Here is a 27,711-nt window from a genome sequence, read left to right on the forward strand (position 1 = left end):
TCGGAGCGCGGAGGGGCCGGGCTGAGCGGAGGCTGGGCGCCCGCTCCCGGCCCTTCCCGGCGAGGTACTGAGCACCACCCGTTCCGAGCCCTGCTGCCAGTAAAGTTCCCGAAGCATCACAGTCACCCCTAAAGAGCGAAGAGGGCACGAGCCGGCCGGACGCCCAGCCGGGGGCCGGCGCGCTCGGACGCGGCGAGGCGGCGGTTGCGCCGCGCCCCGGAGGAGCTGTAGCACCGGGCGGCGGGCGGCGCGGGGAGGGTGAGTAGCGGCTCGCGCCCGGGCCGGCGGCCGCACTCCTCGCCCTCGTCGCGGCCCGGGGCCTGCGCAGGGGCGCGGCGGGGCCTCCAAGCCGGGCGCTCGCTCCCACCCGGCCGCCGCGCGCACGCCTGGAGCGCGGGCCCGGGCCCGGCGGCGGCCCCCCGGCCCCCGTCTCCCCGCCCCTCCCCGCGCCCCAGTCTCCCCGCGCTCCTGGCGCCCCGCGTCTCCCCGGCTCCCTCGTCTCCCCGCTCTCTCTTCTCCCCGCTCTCCCCTGGCCCCCGCGTCTCCCCCCGCCCCGGTCTCCCTGGACGTGGCGGGCCGTTCAGTGCCGGTCGGGGATGGCTGGGAAAGGGCCCCAGCCCACCCTGGCTTCCAGACCGGGTCCAGGCAGCGGGCCCCTCCCTGCCCGGCCGCACCCTGCCCGGGGTGTTGCCGGGGCGCTCCTGGAATACGGATGAACCGGCTGCGCGCTCCCCTTGACACCGGGCGCCGCACAGTCACTTTCCATGGGGACCCAGGCTCGGGACCCTTAGGATGTGATGGGGGACAGCTTCACTGTCACGGCCCGGGCAAGTGACTTTACAGTCTGAGAAGGACTGTTTACGTCTCTAGATTTCATACAGGTCAGGATATCTTCCAGGTAACTTCAGTGAACCTGAGGTTTTCCGTGTTTAAGTATAATCATAACATGTGTTGAAGTACAGGCAGTGATGGAAAAACGACTGTTTTAATCATTGAGTTAACTCTTCCTTTTCTAATGTATTGGACTGCTGTGGATTGTAAACTTAAACTTGGGAATAGAACACATATACAGTATTACTGTCAAGCTTTTAAGGTATTATACTTAGAATGATACTTTTCTAAGAACTTGATTGTGTTCTTTTTAGTCTGTAGAGAAGTGAGTGGCTGATGATAATCACAAAGGTCAGACTGCCTGTGTTAAGATCTAATTCCACTTATTTTTCTTTATATTTTATTCTTTTAAACGTTATCATGTGATAAAGTGGACTTTTTGGGGGAGTGTGCAGTTCTGTGAATTTTAGATTCATGTAACCACCATAATAGAATATGGAACAGTTCTGTCACCTCCAACCACTCATGCTGTCTTTCGTCTCATAAACTCCCCCTTATTCCAACCCCTGGCAATTACTGATCTTCTCTAGAATGTCATGTAAATGGAATCATACAACATGTAAGCTTTTTTCACTCAGTACAATGCCTTTGAGATTCCTTCAAGTTGCTGCATGTATCAATGTATCCTTTTTTCTTACTGAGTAGTATTCTGGTGGATGGATATGCATCCGCTGGAGGACGTGGGATTGTTTCTAGTTTATGGTGACTATAGGTGCTGTAATCATTCCTATGCAGGTTTTTGTGTGAACATCAGTTTTTGTTTCTCTGCTGCTGCTGTTGCTGCTAAGTCGCTTCAGTCGTGTCGAACTCTGTGCGACTCCAGAGACGGCAGCCCACCAGGCTCCCCCGTCCCTGGGATTCTCTAGGCAAGAACACTGGAGTGGGTTGCCATTTCCTTTTTCAATGCATGAAAGTGAAAAGTGAAAGTGAAGTCGCTTAGCCGGGTCTGACTCCCAGCGACCCCATGGACTGCAGCCTACCAGGCTCCTCCCTCCATGGGATTTGCCAAGCAAGAGTACTGGAGTGGGTTGCCATTGCCTGTCATCAGCCAAATGTTTGTGGGGCTTTTTGGAAAGTAAAAGAGAGAAAACTTACCATAGGAGTTTTAAGACTTTCCAGTCAAGGGAAATTCATGCTACTGCTGCTGCTAAGTCGCTTCAGTCGTGTCGGACTCTGTGCAATCCCATAGATGGCAGCCCACCAGGCTCCCCCGTCCCTGGGATTCTCCAGGCAAGAACACTGGAGTGGGTTGCCATTTTGTTTCTCTAGGGTACTGCTACGATTAGTGTTGTAGGATCACATAAAGTATGTTTAACTTTATAAGAAACTGTCACACAGGTTTCCAGAGTGACTATCATTTTGCATTCTCACCAGCAAAATGTGAGAGTTGCAGTTGCTCCACTTCCTGTCTAGCACTTGGTGTAGTCAGATTTTTTAATTTAGCCATTCTGATAGGCATATAGTGGTAATGGCAACCTACTCCTGTATTCTTGCCTGGGAAATCTCATGGACAGAATGTGAGCCTGGTGGGCTGCAGTCTGTGGGGTCGCAAAGAGTAGGATGCAGCAACGGAGCCCAGTGTGTCTTTAACTAATGGCCAAAGCTGTTGAATATCTTTTTGTGTGCTTACTTGGCATATATAATCTTGGGTGAATATCTGGCCAAGACTTTTACCTATTTTTAAATTTGGTAGTTTCTTATGTTGACTTTTTAAGGTTCTTTATATGCTCTGGATACAAGTTGTTAGGTATGTTTTGCAACTATTTTCTTGCAGTCTATAACTTGTTTTATTGTTTTAACAGGATCTTTCACAGAGCTGATATTTTTAATTTTGATGAAATCTAATTTATCTATATTTCCTTTTGTACATCTTTTGGTAGCATGTCTAAGAATTTTGCCTAATCCCAGGTCAAGAAGGTTTTCACCTTCTAGATATTAAAGTTTTACATTTAGATCTATAATCTATTTTGAATTATTTATATAAGGTGTGAGATTTAGGGGAAGGTTTACTTTTTTGCATATGAATGTCCAGTTGTTCCATCACAATTTGTTGAAAAGACTGCCTTGTCTCCATTTAATAGTTTTGCATTTTTGTCAGACATCAATTGGCTGTATTTGCGTGGGTCTGTTTTTGGGCCCTCTGTTGTATTGGGCCTGTGCTGTGTTGGTTTCTGTATCTTTCTCTTTGCCAGTATCACTCTTCATGAATGTAGCTTTAAGTGTCTTAAAATTGGGTGGTATGATTTTCTCCAACTTTGAGTCAATTCAGTCAGTCGTGTCTGAATTTGATTCATATCAAAGAATTTCGTTTTGGGAGGATGCTATTGTAAATATCATTTAAATTTTTTTTGGCTTCAAATTGTACCTTGTTAGGATATTAGAAATACAGTTCAGTCTTATGTGTTACTCTTGTATCCTGTGTCCTTGCTAAATTCACTTACTAGTTTCAGGATTGTTTGTTTGATTCCTTGGACAATCCATAGACAACCATGTCATCTGTGAATAGGGATAGTTTTTCCCTATTGTCTGTAAGCACTTTGTGTATTTTTGTTGCTATTGCTCTGGCCATGCCTAATGATAAACCGGAGTAGTGAGAATGAACATCCTTACCTTGTTCTCACTCTAAGGGGGAAAGCAGTCTGTCTTTCAGAATTAAGTATGATGTTAGCTGTATGTTTTTCTGTGTGTTTTTTTTTAATAGATGCCCTTTATCAGGCTGAAAAATTCCCCTTCTCTTTCTAGTTTGCTGAGAAATTTTCTCACAAATGGATGTTGAATTATGTTAAATATTTCCTCTGCATTAGTTGATATGGTGATGGGGTTTTCCTTCTTTACTCTATTAATGTGGTGGGTTACATTGATATTTTAATGTTGAAACAGCCTTGCATTCCCAAGTAAAGCCCATTTGGTCCTATTCTTTGTGTGCATTGCTGGATGTGATTTACTCATATTTTGTTGCAGATTCTTGCATTATGTTCATGAGGGGCTGTCTGTCTGGTTTTCTTTTTTGTCCTGTCTTTGTGTGGTGCTGGTATCAAGATAATGCTGGCTTTATAAAATAAGTTAGGGGATGTTTCCTTCTCTTCTATATTCTGGGGGGATTGTGTATCATTCTTGAACTGTTTGGTAGAATTCTTCAGTGAAATCACCTGAGCTTGGAGCTTTCTTTTTGAGTTTTTAAAGTTACAGATTTTATTTTCCTAATAGTTATATCAATTTTATTGATTTCTTCTCTTTATTATTTCCATCCTTTTGCTTGCTTTGGGTTTATTTTGCACTTGTTTTTCCAGTTTTTTGACGTGGGACCTTAGGTTATTGCTTTGAGACTTTTCTTCCTTTCTAAGGTAAGCATTTCAGTTCAGTTCAGTTCAGTCACTCAGTTGTGTCCGACTCTTTTCCACCCCATGAATCACAGCACGCCAGGCCTCCCTGTCCATCACCAACTCCCGGAGTTCACTCAGACTCACGTCCATCGAGTCAGTGATGCCATCCAGCCATCTCATCCTGTGTCATCATCTTCTCCTGCCCCCAATCCCTCCCAGCATCAGAGTCTTTTCCAGTGAGTCAACTCTTCGCATGAGGTGGCCAAAGTACTGGAGATTCAGCTTTAGCATCATTCCAAAGAAATCCCAGGGCTGATCTCCTTCAGAATGGACTGGTTGGATCTCCTTGCAGTCCAAGGGACTCTATTTAGTGTTGTAAATTTTCTCTCTCAGCACTAAGTTAGCTGTGTCCAACAAACTTTTGACACTTTGTATTTTCATTTTATTTCAATTCAGTTATTTTTAAAATTTCTCTTGAGCTTCTGTTTTGGCCCATGGATTGTTGAGAAATCTGTTTTTAGTTTCCAAATGCTTGGAGACTTTCCTGTTATCTTTCTGTTACTGACTTCTAGTTTGATCCCACTGTGGTCTCTTTATTTTAATTTTTTTGAGGGTTGTTTGATGGCCTAGACTATGTCCTATCTTGATACATGTTCAGTGGGTGCTTGAAGAATGTTCTGCTGTTGTGTGGACAGCTCTATAAATGTCAATTACATTCTGATATTTTTATGGTGTTTTTATAATTTCATTTTGTTTTATCATGTTTTCTAGTATTTTTGAGTATTTCTTTGTGTAACTTGTTTAGCCGTGTAGATAATTTATCACAGTCTATTGGTGTCAGCATTTTACAAGCCCAAGCGAAGTATAGAAACCTTACCTCCCTTCACATCCTTTTGTTCTCTCCCATATATAAATAATTGTCTTAAATGTTTTCTCTACGTATATTGAAAACCACATCGAACAGTATTATGATTTTTCTTTCAACTGTCACATGTAACATAGAACATTCAAGAGGATAAGTCTCTCTGTATTTATCCATATTTTTGCTTCTGTCATCTTTCTTTGGTTCTGATACTTTAGGTTGTTTTAATAATTTAATTATGTCTGAAGTGGAGACCTAGAACTTGTACTTTAACAAGTACTTTTAGATGCTTCTTAAATCATGCAAGTTTATGGAGCACTAGGGTCAGTTACTGAGTCTCCATTAGGGACAAAGAAAGGAATGCTCTTCACATTTCAGACATGTTTTGTGTAGTGGTTGTATAAATGAATTTTTGGTTCAGGTAGCTAGAATATAATAGTTAAGTAGGTAGGAACTTGGATAGCATTAATAATTTTAAGAAATGTGAAAAAATTAGCCCTCTGTTCTAAGGGTCTAGACAGTTCATTCAGTCTAAAATGCAAACAGTACACGTACTACTGCTTCCATTGTGTGAATAACTGTAACTAGTCTGAAAGTAACGGAGAAGGCGATGGCACCCACTCCAGTCCTCTTGCCTGGAAAATCCCATGGACAGATGAGCCTGGTAGGCTGTAGTTCATGGGGTTGCTAAGAGTTGGACACGACTGAGCGACTTAACTTTCACTTTCCTGCATTGGAGAAGGAAATGGCAACCCACTCCAGTGTTCTTGCCTGGAGAATTCCAGGGACAGGAGAGCCTGGTGGGCTGCCGTCTATGGGATCGCACAGAGTCGGACACGACTGAAGTGACTTAGCAGTAGCAGCAGTCTGAAAGTAAAGAAAAAAAGTATGCTGTAAGATTATGGGTAATGGATTCATTGTAACCTAAATACTAAAGTGCTGTAACTTAAGAGCTGGATGCTGTCACTTGGTTGCATAGTATATTACACAAGACCCTTTTGGGTGCGGACCTAGGGATGTTAATTATCACTTGTGAGGATGATGAGCAGTTCCCTTAGACTTTGTATTTGTTTCCCATTTGGTGTTAACTATCTATGGAGGATTTCTTCTGGTGTATGAAACTACCATTTTTTGAATGCTTAACTTTCACTGTGCTAAGTGCTTTATATGTATCAATCAATGATCCTGTGAGGTTAAATATCTTCAGAAAACTGAAGCTTGAAGAGGATAAGCAATAACTTCACAAAGAGCACAGAACCAGTAAAAGGCAACTTTAAGTCAGGCCTCAACTCTAAAGCCCATAGTCTTTATCGGCTAATCTTTGTGAAAGGCAGAATCTACTCATTTATCACTACCTAAAAGTCATACATTGTGCTATTGATAAGGATTCAAAAGTGAATATTATTGTCTCTCTTTTCATAGAATTTAAGTTAGATGAACAGAGTGGGGAGGGGGGCCCTTCATCATGGAAACAAATTCTTGGAATTCAGTTTGATTATTTCTTGATAAAATAATTATAGCTTATTTTTATGTCATGAAAAGAATAATTTCATTTTAAACCACAGGTTTGAGAGAGAAGATCTGATCACCTGGAATTAAAGTTGGCACAGAAACCTTTTCAACTCCAAAAATGTTGGAGGAAGATATGGAAGTGGCCATCAAGATGGTGGTTGTAGGGAACGGTGCAGTTGGAAAGTCAAGTATGATTCAGCGGTATTGCAAAGGCATTTTTACAAAAGACTACAAGAAAACCATTGGAGTTGATTTTTTGGAGCGACAAATCCAGTATGTACTTGGCCATTTTATCCTCTGGGTTTTGGTTTGTGAGCAGTGTCCGATGACGGTGTCGGAACGACGGTGACTGGTTACCGCACAAACGCTAGGCGTCGGGCGGCAGCGATGTTCAGTCACTCACTCCTCCGTGTGTCCTCACCGTCTTTCTCCCCCCTCCTCCATCTCTCCCTTTCCTCTGTCATTTTTCTTCTTTTTTGCTACCCTTCTCCCTTCTCTCTTTTTTTCTACTTATATCTGTTTTATATTTATTGGTGGCACCTTGGGCACGTTTTTAAAAAATTTCATTGATTATTTGGCTGTGTTGGGTCTCAGTTGTGGCGCACGGACTCTGGTTGCAGCACGTGGGCTCAGTTGCTCCGTGGCTTGTGGACCTTGGTTCCCTGACCAGGGTTGAGCCCGTGTCTCCTGTGCTGCAAGTCGATTTAACCACCAGGCCACAGGGACGTCCCATCGTGGGCACTTCTTAGATAGAAAGTAGTGCTTGATTCTGCTGAGATTTCTGTCCACAATTTTATTTGGAAGGAAAGTTACCTTTCACAGTAATTTTCATCTCTTATATATTAAGGGATCTGTTTGTATAATCTTCTCTTTTTAAAACTGGACAGGACTATGTAGAAGTTAGAGAATTAATAATTTATTTTTACTTTAAAGAATAAGAGAAGGATTTGAGGGGATTAAATACGCCTGTGAAAAGGAAATCCAGTTCTAAAACACATCAAAGTAACAATTTTTGTCCTTAGTCCTGAGAACTTTTGAGGTTATTTTAAATTGTAGGAGACAAACTAAAATTTATCACAGAGAAGTAACATTAAACAAATCTGACGTAACTGTCCCAGACATTAGCATCAGAGATAATTGTGTTCATTGTTGTAAAAATTGTTGAATTTATAATCTGTTCACCTTCTTTCTAAAAATACTTCTGTTTTTGCTTCCTTTCTTAGGTGTCTTAAGAGGATTCATTTTAAATCTTGATGATGTTTATTTTTGTACTTGTTATCTGGACCAAATTAATATTTTAAGTATATAGTTGACCCTCATTATTTGTAGATTCCATGTTAATATTTTAAGTATGCAGTTAGTTACTTCTCATTATTTGTGGACTTTGTATGTTCGGATTCACTACTTGCTAAAATGTATTTGCGACCCCAGACTCGGGACCCCATTCATGGACATGTACAGAGCCTCAAAACATTTGCGTCACCTGCACACACAGGTCTGGTTGAGGCTGAACGGGACGACCTCCATCTTTTTGTTTCATCTCTCATAAGTACATAAGTGGCCTTTTCCTGTTCTGTTTTTGTGTGTTTTGTTGGTTTTGCTGTTTAAAACGGCCCCAAGCCTAGAACTGAAGTGCTGTCTGGTGAGCTGTGATGTGCCTCGTGGAGAAGACACATGTATTAAAGAAGCTTCTTTCAAGTACCAGTAATAGTGCTGTTGGCCATGAGTTCAAAGTTGATGAATCAACAATATATATTAAATAAGGTGTCTTTAAATAGAACAATGCAGAAAAAGAAGTTATATATTGATTGGTTGATGCAGTTGTAACCAGGAGCTTGAAGGCCCCTTGCCGGGTATTTTTGCTCAGAACCACGGTTCAGGACTTGCTGACTGGCTGTTGGCAGTGGCTCTATAAAGGGACTGCTGCCCGTGAGTAACACAGGAGGTGCACAGAACAGTCAGTGTCTGCGTTAAGGGGCCCGCGCGGTGAGCTGCTTGGTCCTCTCTCTCTGGTCTCCGCGTTAGAGTAGGCTGGCCGGAGGCGGCAGCTGACCTGAGGAAGCTTTCTCAGGACAGGCCAGGATCCTGTGGATACCAGCCTCCACAGACACTCAGTTCCATGTACCAGATGGCATAGTGTTTGCATTTAACCTCCACACATGCTCCCATAGACTTTCATTATCTCCACATCACTTACAACATCTAATACAAGGTAAATGCTGCGTGAATAGTTGCCGGACACATGGCATGTTCAGGTTTTGCTTTTTGGAACTTTCTAGAGTTTTTCCCACATATTTTCAAAAAATAATTTTATTTATTTCTGGCTGTGCTGGGTCTTTGTTGCTGAGTGGGCTTTTTTCTAGTTGCGGTGTGTGGGCTTCTCATCGAGGAGGCTTCTCATGTGCGGCACTAGGCTCTAGGGTGTGACTTCAGTGGTTGTGGCGCGCGGGCTCGGAAGTCCGGCTCCTGGTTCTGGAGCACAGGCTCCATAGTGTGATTCGCAGGCTCAGTGGCTCTGTGTGGGATCTCCCAGGATAAGGGATCGGACCCATGTCTTCTTTACCACTGAGCCACCCGAGAAGCCCTCCAAATATATTCTGTCTGTGGTTGGTTGAATCTGCAGGTGTGGGCCCTTCTGATGCTAGTCCTAGAGCCACCTCTATCTGTGACTGTTGTTGAAGGAAGAAACACAACAGGTAACTCCAAATCGTGTAAAGTGACAGCGTTAGGGGGTGTCTTTCACCCTTTACTCTCACTGTGGTTAATGGTCTCAGCACTTAAAAGCACTTAGACTTTTTCAGATTGAAGCCCACAATGTAGTTTTAATACCTCCAGATTTTAAAAATAAAGACATTTCCTTTGCATATAAAATAAATTCATCTCGTTTCAGAGTTAATGACGAAGACGTCAGGCTCATGTTATGGGATACAGCGGGTCAGGAGGAGTTTGACGCGATAACCAAGGCCTACTATCGAGGTAAGTTGTGGGTGTCTTTAGTCTGTTTGGATGTGTTCTTTTGGCTGAACAAAGAATTTTGCCTTTTTTGTTCCCCATAGAAGGATTTCTCTTTAAGAATATTTAAATTAATTCCAAAGTATTTTTGAAAACCCCAGGCCCTTATTCTTATAAAGATCTCATTGGGTGGTAAATAATACTTTATACTATAGACTGTTTGTGTCTGCCTTAGAATTACATGACTCATACAGGCATTCCCAGACCTAGTAAGTCAGAAACTATGAAATGTCTTCTCTGACTCCAGGGAAATGACTATGTAGTCAGAGAATGGAAACTACTATAAGAAAAAGGAAAACTCCGGCAAACAAAATGGCATTTTGTTATGACATTAATGTGTGTGGGTACAGCCTTTTCAGGGCTGCACAAATTCAGAGAAGTATGAGGTACAAGTGAAAGGAAAGAGCTACCATGACAGGATCTAAGACTAAATTGTGGGCAGAATTCCCCTTTTTACCTACCTAGCTTTTTTCTCTAAATTCTCAGTATATAATGCATTCTTTTTGTGAGAAATAAATAGGTTGGTTTATTTCTTTTTAAGCTTTTAACACGGTGATTTGCCAGTATTACTTTTTCATTAGTGTGGTTATTTTTTGAGAAAGTAATTACCATTATGTATTTCTAATAAGACAAGTTTGTGTGAGTCTACAATTATTTCAAAATGAAGTTAAAGAACTGGTCAAATGTGAAAAATGATTTTATTTGTATATGAATAAAAAGGAGAAAATGTTGCAATTGTACATTAAGGATATCATTTGGGTCCCTAATTTAAAGAAAAAGACCAGGTAGCTAAAAATATTTTAATTTCCACTGCAGTTGAGGTTATAACCCTTTTTCCAGTTTTTGCCATAAGACTGTGTTCATTATCGTGTGTTAATTTTTTTAACTTGGCTCATCGAGTTTGTCACAGACTTCTTATTTTAACTTGTTCAGTTTAGTTCAGTCGCTCAGTTGTGTCCAGCTGTTTGTGACCCCATGGACTGCAGCATGCCAGGCTTCCCTGTCCATCACCAACTCCTGGAGTTTACTCAGACTCTTGTCCATTGAGTCGGTGATGCCATCCAACCATCTCATCCTCTCTCGTCCCCTTCTCCTGCCTTCAACCTTTCCCAGCGTCAGGGTCTTTTCAAATGAGTCAGCTCTTGGCATCAGGTGGCCAAAGTATTGGAGCTTCAGCTTCAGCATCAGTCCTTCCAATGAACATTCAGGACTGATCTCCTTTAGGATGGACTGGTTGGATCTCCTTGCAGTCCAAGGGACTCTCAAGAGTCTTCTCCAACACCGCAGTTCAAAAGCATCAATTCTTTGGTGCTCAGCATGCTTCATGGTCCAACTCTCACATCCATACATGACTGCCGGAAAAACCATAGCTTTGACTAGACGGACCTTTGTTGGCAAAGTAATGTCTCTGCTTTTGAATATGCTATCTAGGTTGGTCATAACTTTTCTTCCAAGGAGCAAATGTCTTTTAATTTCATGGCTGCAGTCACCATCTGCAGTGGTTTTGGAGCCCAAGAAAATAAAATCTGTCACTGTTTCCCTTGTTTCCCTATCTATTTGCCGTGAAGTGATGGGACTGGATGCCATGATCTTCATTTTTGGAATGTTGAGTTTTAAGCCAGCTTTTTCATTCTCCTCTATGACTTTCATCAAGAGGCTCTTTAGTTTCTCTTCCTGCCCTAAGGGTCATGTCATCTGCATATCTGAGGTTATTGATATTTCTCTTGGCAATCTTGATTCCAGCTTGTGCTTCATCCAGCCCAGCGTTTCTCATGACGTACTCTGCATATATCATCCATTTCTCTTTCATATGTTTACAAAAGACATTCTTTGCCAGAAACTAAAACGAGAGTCCGTAATTATTAGTATTTACATCTTAATGGAGGAACTGACTGATGCTGAAGCTGAAACTCCAGTACTTTGGCCACTTCATGTGAAGAGTTGACTCATTGGAAAAGACTCCGATGCTGGGAGGGATTGGGGGCAGGAGGAGAAGGGGACGACAGAGGATGAGATGGCTGGATGGCATCACCGACTCTATGCACATGAGTTTGGGTAAACTCCAGGAGTTGGTGATGGACAGGGAGGCATGGTGTGCTGTGATTCATGGTGTCGCGAAGGGTCGGACACGACTGAGCGACTGAACTGAACATTTTAATTTACTATGGGTGATACTCAAATTTCTTTTCCCTTTGTTTCATTTGGACTAGAAGGCTTTAAACAGATTTAATCTCCCTGTACTTAACGTTTTAAAGCTATCATAAGTATATAAATAGATCTGTTAAAAGCTTTTCTTAAAATGTAACTTTTTTTAGCCAACTCTGTTAAAATGGCAGAGGGTGGATACTGAGCCAGGTCTTAAGCCTTAGCTTTTTTCCCCTCACATCCCTATTTGAATTAAGGAACAAACAGTGGCAACATTATGTCAATTTGACATATTGGACATTCTTTTATGCTTTTTTTTTAGGCTCCATAAGAATGCTTTTGGCTACTGACAGCAGAAAATAGATTTCACACTGACTTATTTACCGTCAGTTGACTTGTTAGTGGGAGTAGCTTTCAGTTGCGGTTTTGTTGGGATGGTAGCCTCACTAATCTCCCGGCTGGCACCCTCCCAATGTGGGGTTCCTCCTCATGTTGATTTTCCTCTAGGCTGCAGGGTTACAGTGCTTTGTTCACATCCTTGGGGACCCAAGGTTACTTCCCACAACTGTGCATCAAAAGTCCAGAGCTTTTATCTGATCAGACCACCTTTGACCAGATTACAGTGAGAAGTTAGAGGAAGATGATTAACCTAATCGGCTTGTTGCACATGTGGCCCCCCCAGGGCAGATGGTAGGGTTGGCTGCCTAAACTGTAGGCTGCTGTTCAGAGAGGGAGAGGTGTTCTCAGAGGCAGGGGTGCAGGATGACAATTGGCACCAGGTAACATCTGCTTCTAGTGTAGATTCCAGTGATGATTTAATTAAGCAGAAATAAAGAGTAGGGAGAAAAGGTAAGGTGGGCAGAATGAGTTCTGATGGAGATTCAGTGACTGAAACACTATGCCTTAAAAAATTATGACCTACTAATTTTTATTCTAAAAATGTGTTATTCAAGATACATAAAAATTATATTTAAAAAAAATTATTATAATTCATTTAAAAGACCTATTACAGCAAGATTGTTGCTCCAAGGGGTGGTTATGTTCTTAGAGTACTGGCTTAATTGCACAGTGAGGCATGTGGAAACATGATTTCCTTGTCAGTAGGTTAGAACAGAGTGCAGATCATATTAGGAAGTCTTTAGCACCCCAGATGACTCCTCTTAAACTCTTAAGGAAGTCCACCCTTGGCAATAGAAACCATACTTAGAAAGTTGCATACAACATAAAAGAGATTTTCATTACAGTTTTTTACTGTGACTTGGTTCTCAGGAAAAAAAAAAAGCTTCTGACTAAATATATGGAAATGAGGTTTTAGACTTAAGACCTGTTATTTGAGATTATGCACATAAATAGCTGAGCGCTAGGAATTGATGCTTTTGAACTGTGGTGTTGGAGAAGACTCTCGAGAGTCCCTTGGACTGCAAGGAGATCCAGCCAGTCCGTCCTGAAGGAAATCAGTCCTGAATGTGCATTGGCAGGACTGATGCTAAAGCTGAAACTCTGATACTTTGGCCACCTGATGCGAAGAGCCAACTCATTGGAAAAGACCCTGATGCTGGGAAAGATTTAAGGCAGGAGGAGAAGAGGACAACAGAGGATGAGGTGGTTGGATGGTGTCACCAAGTCAGTGGACATGGGTTTGAGCAAGCTCTGGGAGTTGGTAATGGACAGGGAAGCCTGGTGTGCTGCTGTCCATGGGGTTGCAAAGACTCGGACATGACTAAGCGACTATACTGAACTCACATAAGTAGAAGAAAACACTTATTTTCTTAAAAAAAAAAAAAAAAAAAAAACTTTATTTCACAAATATAAATGAATATAAATTGTTGGAAATTGAATAGCTCTGGACAAGAAACTGGTTTTAAGTTATAATTATAAACACAAGAATTAAGAAATAACAGAATTAGATTGCAACGTCAGGTTTGTTTTGAAGTTACATGAGCATGGAATCTGTGACAAATTGGTTCATTGAATAATTTGTGTGCTTTAGGTTATAAAGTGTCAAAAAGAATAGGGGCCAACATTTTAAATCCTTAGTAATATCTATAATAGTGTTTTTAAAGCCTTGTGATTCCAGCTGGCCTTTTCCAGTGTTCTCTAGAGCAGTGTTTCTTCCAATCTGCTGTGCACAGGAATCCCCTGGGGAGCTCATTAAAATGCAGCCTGACTTCCCTAGGTCTGCGGTGGCTCCAAGAGCCTGCTTTCCCGCCGCCTCCCGGGTGACACTGATCCTGCTCCTCAGCCACTCTGGACTGGCCTGCAGACCATCTTGTAGTATCTGTCAGTGGTTTGAGGACAGAATTAACTCTGCATATTATGTATCTTGGAGAGTATTTTCTGAATTGTATTAAAATATGGTGACTTTTTTGGAATGATCTTGTTAATGAGGAATAAACACTTGCTATTGGTGATCTTGTCATTGACACCAAAAATTTATTCAGAGCTCCGTATTCTGATCTGTGCATAAGTGAGGTAGTTTATTAACTGTTAGAAGTGATCCATTTATGGGTGGTTTACTGTTACCTATGATATTGAAGAAACTTCTCCAGTGCTCCAGTTTTTAGGGTAGGTAGTATTGAAGGTACGTTGAATAATAGGAAAATAAAGGTCTTTGTAAAATATATGGATAGAAGACACTAGCTGCTTTTCAGTGTCAACAACAGAGAAATTAAAACATTAACTTTTCCAAAGATGTTTAGCACTAACAGAGGTTGGAGGAAGAAAAAGAATGGAGAGCAGCATGGGGTCATTTTATTTTGTTTTTTTTATGGTCATTTAAAAATTAAATGTAGTTATAATTGATATATGGCAGAAAACAACACAATATTAGAAAGCATTCATCCTCCAATGTAAAATAAACACATTAAAAAAAAATAGTTACAATTGTTATGCTGGAGAGCCATAGCTCCTGAAGGTAGGGAAACGCAGCTCTGTGTCTCGCCCCCTCTTTATGTGCGCATGGATGGAGGAGCCTGATGGTCTGCCGTCTGTGGGGTCGCACAGAGTCGGACACGACTGATGCAGCTTAGCAGCAGCAGCAGGCAATAGAAGGAAAAGGCCTTTCCTTGACAATACCCTCAGCTCATGTCTCTTCTGCGCACTCTTTCTTTAACTTTATATTGGAGTGTAGCTGATTAACAGTGTCGTGATAGTTTCAGATGAATAGTGAAGGGATTTAGCCATTCATGTACATGTACCCATTCTCTCCCAGACTTACCTCCCATCCAGGCCAACTCCTGGTCACTCTTAAATAATTTTTCTCAGCTGCCTCAGTGATTTCTAGTTGTAAACATATCTCAATTAGTAGTAGGAATAGCCAGATAATGTAAGTTATATCTCTTTTTCTCTGGGACAGGCCTTGTGGTCTGGGAGGGGAATGCGGATGGCTTCACTCCCAGCTCTTCCCAAGCGGGCCAGGCCCTGAGGCCCCTGGAGCGGGCACGGAGCAGGGTGGCAGGGTGGTGTGGTGCCAGGGCCTCTGTGTGCCGATGGTAGCAGGTGCTTCTCTCTCTGGGACTTCGTCCTGGCTTCCTCGGTGCTTCCCGGTCTTGGGGCACAAATGTGTCCTTGATTCTGTCAGCTGATTTCCTTTTTGTGGGAGTCAGCGCTGCACTGCCATCTCCCCTGGTGCCAGCTCCCAGTGCCCCGAAGTGGCCCTGCTGGACATGGTTTGCAGTGACCCTGCGCGGGCTTCCGTCCGGGACGTGGCTCACCGCTGCCCGTGTGAGGCCCTCGTGTGCTGCTGGTCCTGCTGTTGGTGCGGCACAGTCACCCCGCAGACGTGGCCCTTCTCTGCTGGTCCCATCAGCTTGGATGCGGGCAGTGCTTCTTTAAGGAAATCCTTCGAGTATCTCCTGCCTTTCCACTTCTTCTCAATTCTTAAAAAATGCTTGAAGAGCTTAAGGGAGTTCCAGACTTGTATAATAGATTTGTAGCCATTTTCTTTGTATGTTTGGCAAATAACAATCTTCTCACACACATTTTGGAATCTGGTATTTGCCATTTGTTTTGTCAGTGCCTCAGTCACAATTCTGTAAGAGTCTTCTTTTAGTTTATTTTTTGTGTCTTTTAGAAAGGACTTTTTTTTTGTTTGTTTAGCTTTTTGGGTTTTCCGTAGCCATGAAGTTAAAAGACGCTTACTCCTTGAAAGGAAAGCTATGACCAACCTAGATAGCATATTCAAAAGCAGAAACATTACTTTGCCAACAAAGGTTCGTCTAGTCAAGGCTATGGTTTTTCCTGTGGTCATGTATGGATGTGAGAGTTGGATTGTGAAGAAGGCTGAGCACCGAAGAATTGATGCTTTTGAACTGTGGTGTTGGAGAAGACTCCTGAGAGTCCCTTGGACTGCAAGGAGATCCAACCAGTCCATCCTAAAGGAGATCAGTCCTGAGTGTTCTTTGGAAGGACTGATGCTAAAGCTGAAACTCCAATACTTTGGCCACCTGATGAGAAGAGTTGACTCATTGGAAAAGACTCTGATGCTGGGAGGGATTGGGGGCAGGAGGAGAAGGGGACGACAGAGGATGAGATGGCTGGATGGCATCACTGACTCGATGGACGTGAGTCTGAGTGAACTCCGGGAGTTGCTGATGGACAGGGAGGCTTGGTATGCTGCGATTCATGGGGTCGAAAAGAGTTGGACACGACTGAGTGACTGAACTGAACTGAACTGAGGGCTATTCAGTTGTTTGGTAGTTTCTCATTTAAAATTGGATAATTCTACTTTGCTCCTTTGGTTTGATAGTCACACATTCTTTTTATTCTTAGGGTGATTCCCTTTAGCTTAAGATTCTGTCTAGGCTTACAGCCCACCTCCACACACACACACCCACCCCCCCACACACACGGGATGGGTGTGGGGTGTAGAAGTGAGAAGCCAGGGAAGGAAGGAGAGCTATCCACAGAGGGTGCAGTGATGAGCCGGTTACTGCTGCGGGCAGCTGGGTGCCCACCCTAGTTAGGGGCTGGGGAGACAAGCTGAGGTTTTTACCCTCCCCCCCTCCTCCCCAGGCGTCAAGGCCTCACTGGGTGCACTAAAGCAGGGGTCCTCTGAGGCCTGGGCAGACGAGCACCCCTGCAGCCAGTGCTGGAGGTGAGGGGGGACCCCCAGCTCTCCTGCGCCCACCTCCCTGTGGATGAATCGAGTCCAGATCCCTCTTCCTCCTCCTCAGCGGGCACTGTGCCCCTTCCCAGTCCTGGGGACTCTCTCCGCACAGCCCCCCACTAAAGAATTTTGTTTTATGGACAGACTTTTATACTTTGATCCTTGATTTTTTAAAAACAAAATTGTGCTTTTCTTAGTTAATCATCCTTACTGCCCTTATCTGTGGTGCTGTCTGCTTAGATTTTTGTTGTTTGTTGGCTGTTTTTGTTTTGTTTACATACTTCTCTGAGTGTGTGTTTGTTTGTTTTTTGTGACTGAGAGCCTGTGTACTTGGAAATACCCTATTGGACCCTCAAATTTAAATGATACTTGACTGGATATAAAAGTCTATGTTTAAAGCTAACAATTTTATTAACAAAGAATGGTTTCTTAAAGTATGAGTAAATAATGTTCTATTTATAGTTTAAGTAAATATGAGGGTTAAACATAAATTTATTGTCCAGTATGCTAGTGTGATTGCTTCAGTCTCTTTCTCCTTCAATTCTGAGAAAGTCTCAGGGTGTGTCTTATCAGTCTGCCTGTCCCCTAGCCCTGAGTTTTGCATAACTGATTTATTCTTTGGTTTCAAGCCTGTGGTAGTGAAGGGAAGCATCTGCTTTTCAGCCATAGTGAAGTGCCATGTTTTCCTTCATTAATTGTTCTTTGGCTTTCTACCAAATTCCCTCAGGGGATGAGCAACTCTGTTTTGGCCTCAGAGTGTCCTGGTAGCCCTGTGTTTGTGTCTGGCCTCTGAGTGGCAGGAGACTCTCACACCTGAGGGCCTTGGAAGGAAGGCGCAGCAATGAGGAGTCCTCTGGCTCAGGAGAGTTTTCTCTTGTCGCCTGCTTTTGTTACCAGGCTGCCTGATTCAAGAGCTAATCATTTGTCAAAACCCTCTTCCAGAAGATTGCTGCTTATTTTTAAAATTAGATATTATAACCTAATATGATAGTTGATGATTAAAATATTGTCAGTAAGTATGCTATGGGAATTCAGTTGAACAGGATGAAAAACTAAAACTTTCTTCCTCTCTATTATATATAAATATTTTACTCTTGGCACTGCACTGGTTCTTTGGTGGGGCACTGGCTTCTCATTGCTGTGGCTTCTCTTGTTGCAGAGCACAGGCTCTTCGTACACGGGCTTTAGTAGTTGGAGCATGTGGGGTCAGTAGTTCCGGCCCCTGGGCCCTAGAGCGCGCAGGCTTTAGAGTTGGAGCATGTGGGGTCAGTGTACCAGCCCCGGGGCCCTCGAGCGCGCAGGCTTTAGAGTTGAAGCATGTGGGGTCAGTAGTTCCGGCCCCTGGGCCCTAGAGCGCGCAGGCTTTAGAGTTGGAGCGTGTGGGGTCAGTGTTCCGGCCCCGGGGCCCTCGAGCGCGCAGGCTTTAGTGGCTGCAGTGCTTGAGCTTTTTTGGTCCTCGGCATATGGAATCTTCCCTGACCAGGGATTGAACCCCTGTTCCCTGCATTGGCAGGCGGATTCTTACCCACTGTGCCACCAGGGAAGTCTGGCATTGGTTCTTAAGTTGTGTTCTTCAGCATCATTGGTATTCTCCTAAAATAAAATAATACAGATTTTTTTGAAAGTAAATAGAATGAGAAAATTGTGCTTTTTCTTAAATCTGCACTGAAGAAAATTAAGAAAAAAGTGACAGGGATTAACAGGAAGAATTTGGCAACAGCCTGTTATTCAGGGCTAGTTTACTGTTCTCTCTGGCTCTTATTGTATCATTAAACGTATTAGTATTTTGTGGTATTTCACAAGGAATGTGTATAATTTTGAGGGCACCTTGATGTACAAATTTGAGAACCACTGTTCTTGGTAAAAATTGGTTCTTTGAAATGGAAAATAGAGTTTATATGTTAAAAAAATAAGCAATGCTACAAAGATGAGTTCAACATTACTTACATAAAAATCATTTTGAGTACATAAAAGTTGCCTGCACCCTGCATAGGACTGTTTCATTAATGTAAATAACATTTTTATTTTGTGACCTTACAGGAGCCCAGGCTTGTGTGCTTGTATTTTCTACCACAGACAGGGAATCTTTTGAAGCCATTTCCAGTTGGAGAGAGAAAGTGGTGGCTGAAGTTGGAGACATACCAACTGCACTCGTACAAAACAAGATCGATCTCCTGGATGACTCCTGTATAAAGAAGTAAGGTGGCCATTGTTGAGGGGGTGGTGGTAATTCTAGAAAGATAAAACCTATTTTATTTCTTTGTATAGACTTACAAAAGACAGGTTTATACTTAAAATTTTCTGTGAGCTATTGTGTGACTGGTTTGAGTTTAAACAAGTTCACTCTGAATCAGAAGTAAAGAAAATTAAAGGAATACATTTTGGAGGCCCTTTTAGAGTTCTAGGTCCTTGCAACTCAATCCAACTGTTTGTGTGAAGTCAAATCTAGACAGAGTATGAGTGTTAACTCTATATGTTCTAGTATCCAGCATAAGTATGTTGATGAGTTTAAATAGGTAAGCAGTTCAAATTCACAGTTTTGTGTACTCAGTACCATTATGTTCACATGTGTGAACAGCATTTGGCATCCAGATAATTTCTCTCTGTAAGTATTAGTTTATTGCATTATTAACATTTTGCTGACTTTGAAAACAGTTGCCTGGTTCTTTCTTACCTTACCTTATTTTTTTTGGTATGTTCATTAGTCATCTGATGCTGTGTAACAAATTAGCCCAAAACTTGGTGGTTTAAGACAGCGAACGTTATTTCATAGTTTTTGTGGGTCAGGAATTTGGGAGTGGCTTAGCTGGCTGGCTTCATTTTGGGTGTTTCGTGAGGTTGCTGTCAAGAAGCTGCTGGGGCCTTGTGGTCACTGGAAGGCTGGACTGGGGCAGGGGGTCTGCTGTCAGGCTGGCACCCTTGCTTGGGTCCAGGCAGGAGGCCCCTCTTGAGCTGGGAGTGTCCTTATGGCGCGGCAGCCTCTGTCCCAGGCATGTGATCCCAGAGAGGGAAAGGCAGGAAAGCCGCAGTGCCTCTTAGGGTGCTTATGAGGGACTCTTGAGTCACACACTGTTGTGTTATTGACGACACAGGCCAGCTTGATTACAGGGAGGGGCAGTGTGGGCAGAGGAGTCACTGGGAACCCTTTTAAAGAATCAGCAGCTGTAACGAAACTAGAATTAGGGGTCCTCTCTCGGAGACACTTCAGCATACTGACTTTGGCTTAGGCAGCAAAGTAGTTTTGTAGCCAAGGAGAGTCAAATAGGTAATGCAGTTAAGACTCTGGGAGTGTAATTAAATTCAAGTGTTTTTAAAAATGGAAGAGAGAAAATTAAAGTATTAGATAAAGAAAAGTGATATTTAACTATTCTAAGGCTAGAATTAGTGACTTTATGGAAAAGTGTCTTTTACAATTACAGTGAGATGGCTGGTGTTTACCCCCCAAGAGCAATGACAACTGAAAATCCTCCTCAGGCACTGACCCCCCTCGGGCACTGACCCCACCTCAGGCACTGATTCCCCTCTGCTCAGGCACTCACTCCACCTTGACACTGACCTCCCCTTGTCGGGCACTCACCCCACCTCAGACACTGACCCCACCCCCCACCCCAGACACTGACCTCCCCGCCTCAGGTACTGACTCCCGACCTTGGGCACTGACTCCCCACCCTCGGTCACTGACCTACCCCCTCCCAGGTACTGACCCCTGCCCTCAGGCACTCACCCCACCTCGACACTGATTCCCCCCCCCAGACACTGACCCCCCCTCCTCGGGTAATGACCCCCCCACCTTGGGCACTGAGCCCCCCTCCCTCGGGCACTGACCCCCCCCCAGGCACTGACCCCCACTTCGGGCACTGACGCGCCCCCCGCCACCCCCGGGCACTCATCCTTCCTCAGACACTGACACTGCCCCCAGACACTGACCTCCCCGCCTCAGGTACTGACCCCCCCACCTCGGGCACTGACCCCCCCTTTGGGCACTGACCCTCCCGCCTTAGGCACTGACCCCCGCCCCCTCCTTGGGCACTGACCCCCCTCAGGCACTGACCCTCCCCCTCAGGCTGTATGCAGTAAATGTAGTAAAACAAGTGCTCAGAAAGTACCTTTACATGCATTTTTTTTTTTAACTTGATGTGTAGTGAGGAAGCCGAGGCACTGGCAAAAAAGTTGAAGTTGAGATTCTACAGGACTTCAGTGAAGGAGGACCTGAATGTCAGTGAAGGTAAAGTGCCTCTTAATACTAATGGCAAGACGTTTGTTTTTTCTTCTTATGCCTCTTCTCTGTGTGGTTTGGAAATCATGTTTCTACTTTGGGGGGGAGGGGGGATTGTCTGATTAACTTTATTTTTTTTTTTTATTTTAACTTTACAATATCGTATTGGTTTTGCCATATATCAAAATGAATCCGCAGTCATGTTTGTATTTTTAATGTTTTTATTTAGTTTTGCTTGCACCGGCCTTTGTTGCTGTGCAGGCTCTTTCTCTAGCTGTGAGGAGCGGGCTGCCCTCTGGCCGCGTTGCACGGGCCATTGTGGAGGCTCCCCTCATCGTGGTGCGCTCTTGGGCGCAGGCTCAGCAGCTCTGACCACAGGCTTAGTTGCTCTGTGGTATGTGGAATCTTCCCAACCAGGAATCCAACTCGTGTCCCCTGAATTGGCAGGCGGATTCTTACCCACTGTGCCACCAGAGAAGTTCTAGAAGTCTTATTTATAATGCGAATAGGATTTTTCTCGTTGTTACATGTCATCAAGTAGTGTAAAGGCTTGATGCTGCTCTGGGTTTGAGTCCTTAGTTATTTACTAATGTCTTTGAATAATTCTTACTCTACAGCAGAATTCCAGTGGGCTTTTGTTCTGTTTTTTATCTTTAAAAATACAGCTGACTGTGTGTGAGTGTATATGTGTGTTTTTCAAGCGTACCTTCTAAAGTTGCTGCATTGTCCTGAAACACAGCAGTGGACACCCACTAGGTAGTTACGGCACCCTTAACTTGTATTTCCTACTTTCTGGGATTGGAGGAAGATGATGGTTATTTTTCTCATTCTGGAATTGCTACTTATTTTGTTAGATTGCAGCTTGATTGTTGGAGAAGGCAGTGGCACCCCACTCCGGTACTCTTGCCTGGAAAATCCCATGGATGGCAGAGCCTGGTGGGCTGCAGACCATGGGGTCGCGAAGAGTCAGACATGACTGAGCAACTTCACTTTCAGTTTTCACTTTCATGCACTAGAGAAGGAAATGGCAACCCACTCCAGTGTTCTTGCCTGGAGAATCCCAGGGACGGGGGAGCCTGGTGGGCTGCCGTCTATGGGGTCGCACAGAGTCGGACACGACTGAAGCGACTTAGCAGCAGCTTGATTGTTGCTTCAGTGTCCCAAGTAATACTTATCACCTAAAGAAAGAGGCACCTTTTTAAGACTGAGTCAGATTAGTGTTGCTGAATATTAATTACTGTTCAGGTATACTTTAAAGAGCCAATGACTACAGTGTTATTTTATTTCTTTACTAATAAAATGCGTGTCCACTGTGTATTTATTGGTATTACCATCGTAATTAGGTATTACTCAGATAATTTTTAGAAGTTGAATTTTTTTCAACTCATTTGTATACTTCTAATTTTAAATTTGTTTCATAAATATTATAATAAGTGATGTACAATAACAGGTTTTCTGTGCATAGATTATACTGACCTGGCAAGGCTTCTGGTTTTGTTTTCATTCCAGTTTTTAAATATTTGGCTGAAAAATATCTTCAAAAGCTTAAACAACAAATAGCTGAGAATCCAGAATCAATGCATTCAAGTAGTAACAAAATTGGTAAGTACCCAGAAAGTTTTAGCCGCATGTTTACCTGGCAAATTTATTTTCCATTCGTTATCATATTTACCTTAAAGGATACAGTATGCTCATTTCTTTAAAGAAATGTGAGATTATTAGGAGTATCAGCTCTCTTATTAAAGGTATATTGAGTTAAAAGATTTTACCTGAGGAATTTTCTAAAGGTCTCTCCTATTTGACTTGACAGTTGCCCTGTCTCGGCACCTTTTCCCTTTCCTGCCGCCTTGCTTAGTACCCAGCCTGATTTTAGCATGCGATGCCAGCAGAGTGTCGTGCTCGCCAGGGAGCAGGGACCACCTGCCCGTGTCTTGACTTTGGACAGTGGGTTTCTGGGAGGGCAGGTACTAGTCCTGTCCTAAGGACCCTTGCCTGCACCCCACCTACACATTCACATACGGCATTTTCCTGACCTGTTTTAACTTTTCTTACTTCACCTTTTTTATTGCCTGTGTTCCTACTGTCAGACCCCACACGTGCGCCGACCCATGCCCGGGCTGTAGTGCCAAGCTGCTGTCGTGTCTGGTCTCCTGGGCCCACCCTGTCTCCTCCAGTCTGCTGAGTAGAACCCTTTGCTAGATCCTGGTTGTGCAGCACATTGAGTGCAGGCTCACCACATCCCAGCATTTGAAGACCGTGTGGGCCATCCTTCCTGCGCAGCCTCATGCCTGCTTCCATCACATACCTTGTTTACTGTTCCACTGAAGGCCCGCTGTTTCTTGAGTCTTCTCTTGTGCTCATGTTGGCTCTTCCATCAAGAATGGCCTCCCCTTCCCATCTTCTGTCTGGAACTGTGCATCCTTCGAGGTCTGTGTCCAAAGCTCTTGACTCTGGCTGGAGCACGGCCTTCACTTCTCTTAAACAATCAGAGACCTGAGTGCAGGGTATGTCCAGGGCCCAGTCCCTCCTTCCTGTCGTTTGTCCTTTCTTACGAGTTAGATGTGGTTGACCCTTCCTTTGAGCTCTCTGTGGGACGTCGCGTCTCTTTTATGACACCTAACGTCGTGTCCTGCAGCATCGCTGCACCCCTCAGAGTGTAAGCCCCTTGGGCACGAACAGTCTTGGCTGTCATGGTATTGCCCAAAGTGTCTGTGCAGAGTCTTGTGTATCACGGATGGTAAATAGCTCATGGATTGGAGATTACATTGTGGGACCCTCATAGTGCAAAATGAAAACTGTAACAGTTGAAAGTTTTTCTTTAGTTCATCCCTTTTGTCTGCTCATCACTTTGAGGATCTGCAGACCATTTTGCCATTGTTTTAGCCTGGACAGAAACATCTGCCATCACTGCCAGCTCTTACATGTGTGGCGTCTTTATTAATATGACTTATAACAAGACAGATGCTATTGAGGAAGTTCTATGATGTGAAGTTAGTAAGTGAAGCTATTAAAGTGATCATACAGATTTCAAATTTCAAAAACTGATTGTTACGGAAAAGAGGCAGAGGGATGTGCAGAGAGTGTCGCCTCTGGGCAGTAGAGGCAGGAAGGCCTCCATGCGCTCTTGACCCCACGTGTGTGTCCCGCGGTGTCGTGGGGCTCTGAGGCACTGAGGGGGAGAGACTTCACTGCCACCCTCCTGGTTCTTATTGAACTTGAACTCTCTTATTGTCTATTAAAAATAGATGAAGTGAAAACAAAAGCTTCATATTGTAAATACTTGCAAACGTGGCTAATTTACTAAGAAGCCGGGAGCACAGCCTAGTAGGTGAGCCTGCAGTCCGTCAGTGTCAACATCTGTATCGTCCCTCACTTTTTCCAGGGGTCTTTAGCACGTCTGCTGGGAGTCACTTGGGTCAGAATTCAAGTACCCTCAATGGTGGAGATGTCATCAACCTCAGGCCCAACAGACAGAGGACCAAGAAAAACCGAAATCCTTTCAGCAGCTGTAGCATACCCTAACAGGCCTCAGGGAGGAGGAAATGGAATTACATTGTGCAGTAAGACACGTCCAGCTATCACGGTATGTTACACGATGTTTCGCAGACTTTGCACCTAATCGGCTGTCTGAAAATCGACAGACTTAAACATTATTCTGCAGTGCTTTTCAGAATGGAGCAAGATCTCTGAAAAATTACTGCCCTGTGGACTCATTTTAATTTTTTTACATTAGACGAAGCTTCTCCTGTTATTCAAGGAACGATATAAGAAACATCAAAAACAGGTTTTGCTGAATTTGAAATGCAGAAACACATAAATGAAATGCCTAAATATATTGGTATAGATTTTAATATTAGGGGTCAAGGAAAGATAGCAGGCGTTCTTTTTCTGAAATTGGTCATCTAGCTTTTCTGGGAAATAATATTGACTCTGAATACTTACAAGAATAATATTGAAAGGCGAGCCCTAATCTTGCCAGACTGCATTAGTGTGTACTTTATGATGTTAGTTGTGCGATGTCTGTATATGTGGAACATGGAGGTGTGTGCACACAGATCCCTGGTTCTGGAGTAAAGGAAGGTATGTGCAGTGTTTAAGGAAACATGGAATCTAACTTGTTCATTCATGAAACCATTTACACACTTACGTGTATGTTCTAAGTTTTAATTTTCAAATGAGAAATTCCAGATAGATGTTTTGCAAAATGAGGTTGACTTTAAAAAGTGCTTTGTGCCAAAAATCTCATACCTAATTCTCAGTGCTTTACTAGAATTTATACTGTTGGTAATCTCTTTTAAAAGCAGCTTTCCTCTCTAACAGGGTAGATGAAAGAGGCGTGTAAGTGCATTAGTGCTGGAGCCCCTCCCAGGTGGGCCTGGTCATGGGATCTTTTCCACGTCCCTGCACGTGGGTGGTGGGCTCGAGCTGGCGGCTGCAGGACCCCTGCCCTGGGCAGCGTGGCCACCCCACGCCTGGGGCCTTTTGCTGTTGACAACACAATTCTGAACTTTTAGGATTATACTAGCAGTTTTTTTAAACATACAAGAGGTGATTTTTTTTTTTGTCTTAAACCACATTACCGATTTTATAATGCCCTGCAACTCTAAAGCTTCTTTTTGTTTACACATTTTTATATGTTTTTTTCAGGTTATAATTTTAAAATTTCTATAATCTTCAGTTTGTATAGAACTTTCTCAAGAGCTCTGTCAGCACCAAATACAAAGTAATTGTGGCAGAGCATACATTTTGTGATTTGGACAGTAGCTTTCCAGTGCAGATAAATAATTGCATGAACTGTACTAAAAGTGGTTATCATTCATCGATGACTTGTTTTTAACCCCTTGCAACATATACCTGGTCTTTACAGGATTTAAAAATATGTGAAATAACTTTTCTTAGAAAGTGTGTCACATTTTTAATTATTTGTACTAAATGCATAATGTCTTATATATTCCTTTTATATGTTTTCTCTTTTTTTTAAGTCTGCCATCTGCACCACCCTCATCCCCCTGTCCAGATTAATGTTGAGAACAGAATAGAATTTTTTAGGACATGTCTTTAAATGGTCAGGAGTGAATGTTTGCTTTTCATAATATTGAAATAATCTGGCATTATCTATTTCAAAGTAATATAAAATCTTTATTTTTATGTCACCAGTTGTCACCACTCCCACTGCTGGCAGTGGGGTAGGTGTTGGGAGAAAACCCTGTTCCTGACGTTGGGTGCCCACTGGCAATTCATCTTCCCTTTTCTACTCTCTGGAAATACAGTCCCTTTAATTTTTGCACAAAATATATTTTTCAGCAAACAGTCTTTATAGCAGAAAAATCATATGATATAAAATGTTGTAGTTCTATTTCACATTAATTAAATGTATGTGGGTAGAAGTTTGTTATTTTTCTATATAAAAAATGTACTCTCTGATGATGGTTGCAGTTCCCTTGATATCTGTAATATAATCTTATGTAGTTTTATTTTTTTAAGGAGAACTGGGATCTTTGTTACACGTTTGAATTTTTAATTTGCAATTCTGTATTTTACCTAACCATAATTGGTTAATTTAAATAATTAAATAGGCCCCCAAATCAGTCTCAAGTTACTTTCTCAGTTTGTAAAACCTTCAAAATTGACACTAAATTTTTTTGCTGAGACCTTTAATTCTTTTAAATAACTACTAATTTCTGAACCGTGGCTGCTAAAGAAATAAGGCCCCAGGACACTGTGCATCTGTGCACTGATACGCTTTTCTACATCGTGGCTGGTCCTCAGCTGCGGTGTGGTTGCCTTGTCTCAGAATGCTCAGGATTCCTTTTCCTCTTTGTCTGCCTGTTGAATTAATAGCATATAGAATAGCCCACATGAAGCAACAGAATTATATTACATCAAGCGAAATGGTTTCCTTTTTATCTGCCCAAAGCTGACAACACTCGTGTACTTCTTCAAAACCGAGTGAAACTAACATTACCAAGAAGAGCCCGTCCCACCGTGGCCTGAGCGCACGCTGATCTGGGTGTCCCCGGAGCTGGCAGTGCTGTGCGTGGGCAGGATCACTGAAGGGCCCCTCTGTGCCCGGAGTCCAGGCTGGGCTCTCCTCTGAGATCCTGGACTTGGCTGCAGGACCTGACATCCCAACTTAAAGACTGTCAGATTCTTGCCTTCTCTTAAACACCTTTCAAATAGTTGGTAACTTGCTGAGGTCCTTCCGTCACTAGGGTGTGTTTTTCTGGAAACAAAATGAACTGATCGGTGAAAATCGGTCCCACGGGCAGTCATCTGGTGAACAAGGCAGTCCTGGGCTGAACTGGCGTGAATGGGAAGGGGAGGATTCCCAGATGCTGAGAGTCTATGAGAACTTGAGGAAAACCTGGTTGTCTGCTGATAAAGAAAAAGATGGAACAGAAAATCTTTTATCTCGTAGTGAACCTGATGATAGCAAATGAGCTTGACAAATCAAGAGACTTTGCTAGTTATCATTAAGAATTAATGTCTCCCATGAGAAGAGACATTTACATAAGGTGGACTTGGGCTGGCATTGAAACTACCATGAATGTCCTCAGAGTGTAACTGCTTTTTATGAAAAGACATATAAATATATAAAACCAGTCTGGAGCTTGAGTGTTTTTTTTCCCCCAGTGTGAAAAAG

At 43.1% G+C, this 27,711-nt stretch overlaps 1 protein-coding gene across 1 annotated transcript; it reads left to right on the top strand.

Moving 5' to 3' along the window:
• On the top strand, positions 1-27,670 carry RAB23 (RAB23, member RAS oncogene family). The gene is made up of 7 exons (XM_070777725.1): positions 1-258; positions 6,642-6,861; positions 9,479-9,564; positions 18,893-19,049; positions 20,995-21,077; positions 22,578-22,670; positions 24,451-27,670. The coding sequence occupies exons 2-7, from the start codon at positions 6,707-6,709 to the stop codon at positions 24,588-24,590; spliced, it is 714 nt and encodes a 237-aa protein (XP_070633826.1). The 5' UTR covers positions 1-258; positions 6,642-6,706; the 3' UTR covers positions 24,591-27,670.
• Positions 27,671-27,711: the final 41 nt, after the last annotated feature.

The sequence above is a fragment of the Bos indicus genome, chromosome 23 (assembly GCF_029378745.1).
Source record: "Bos indicus isolate NIAB-ARS_2022 breed Sahiwal x Tharparkar chromosome 23, NIAB-ARS_B.indTharparkar_mat_pri_1.0, whole genome shotgun sequence".
In the NCBI taxonomy this organism is placed as follows: Eukaryota; Metazoa; Chordata; class Mammalia; order Artiodactyla; family Bovidae; genus Bos; species Bos indicus.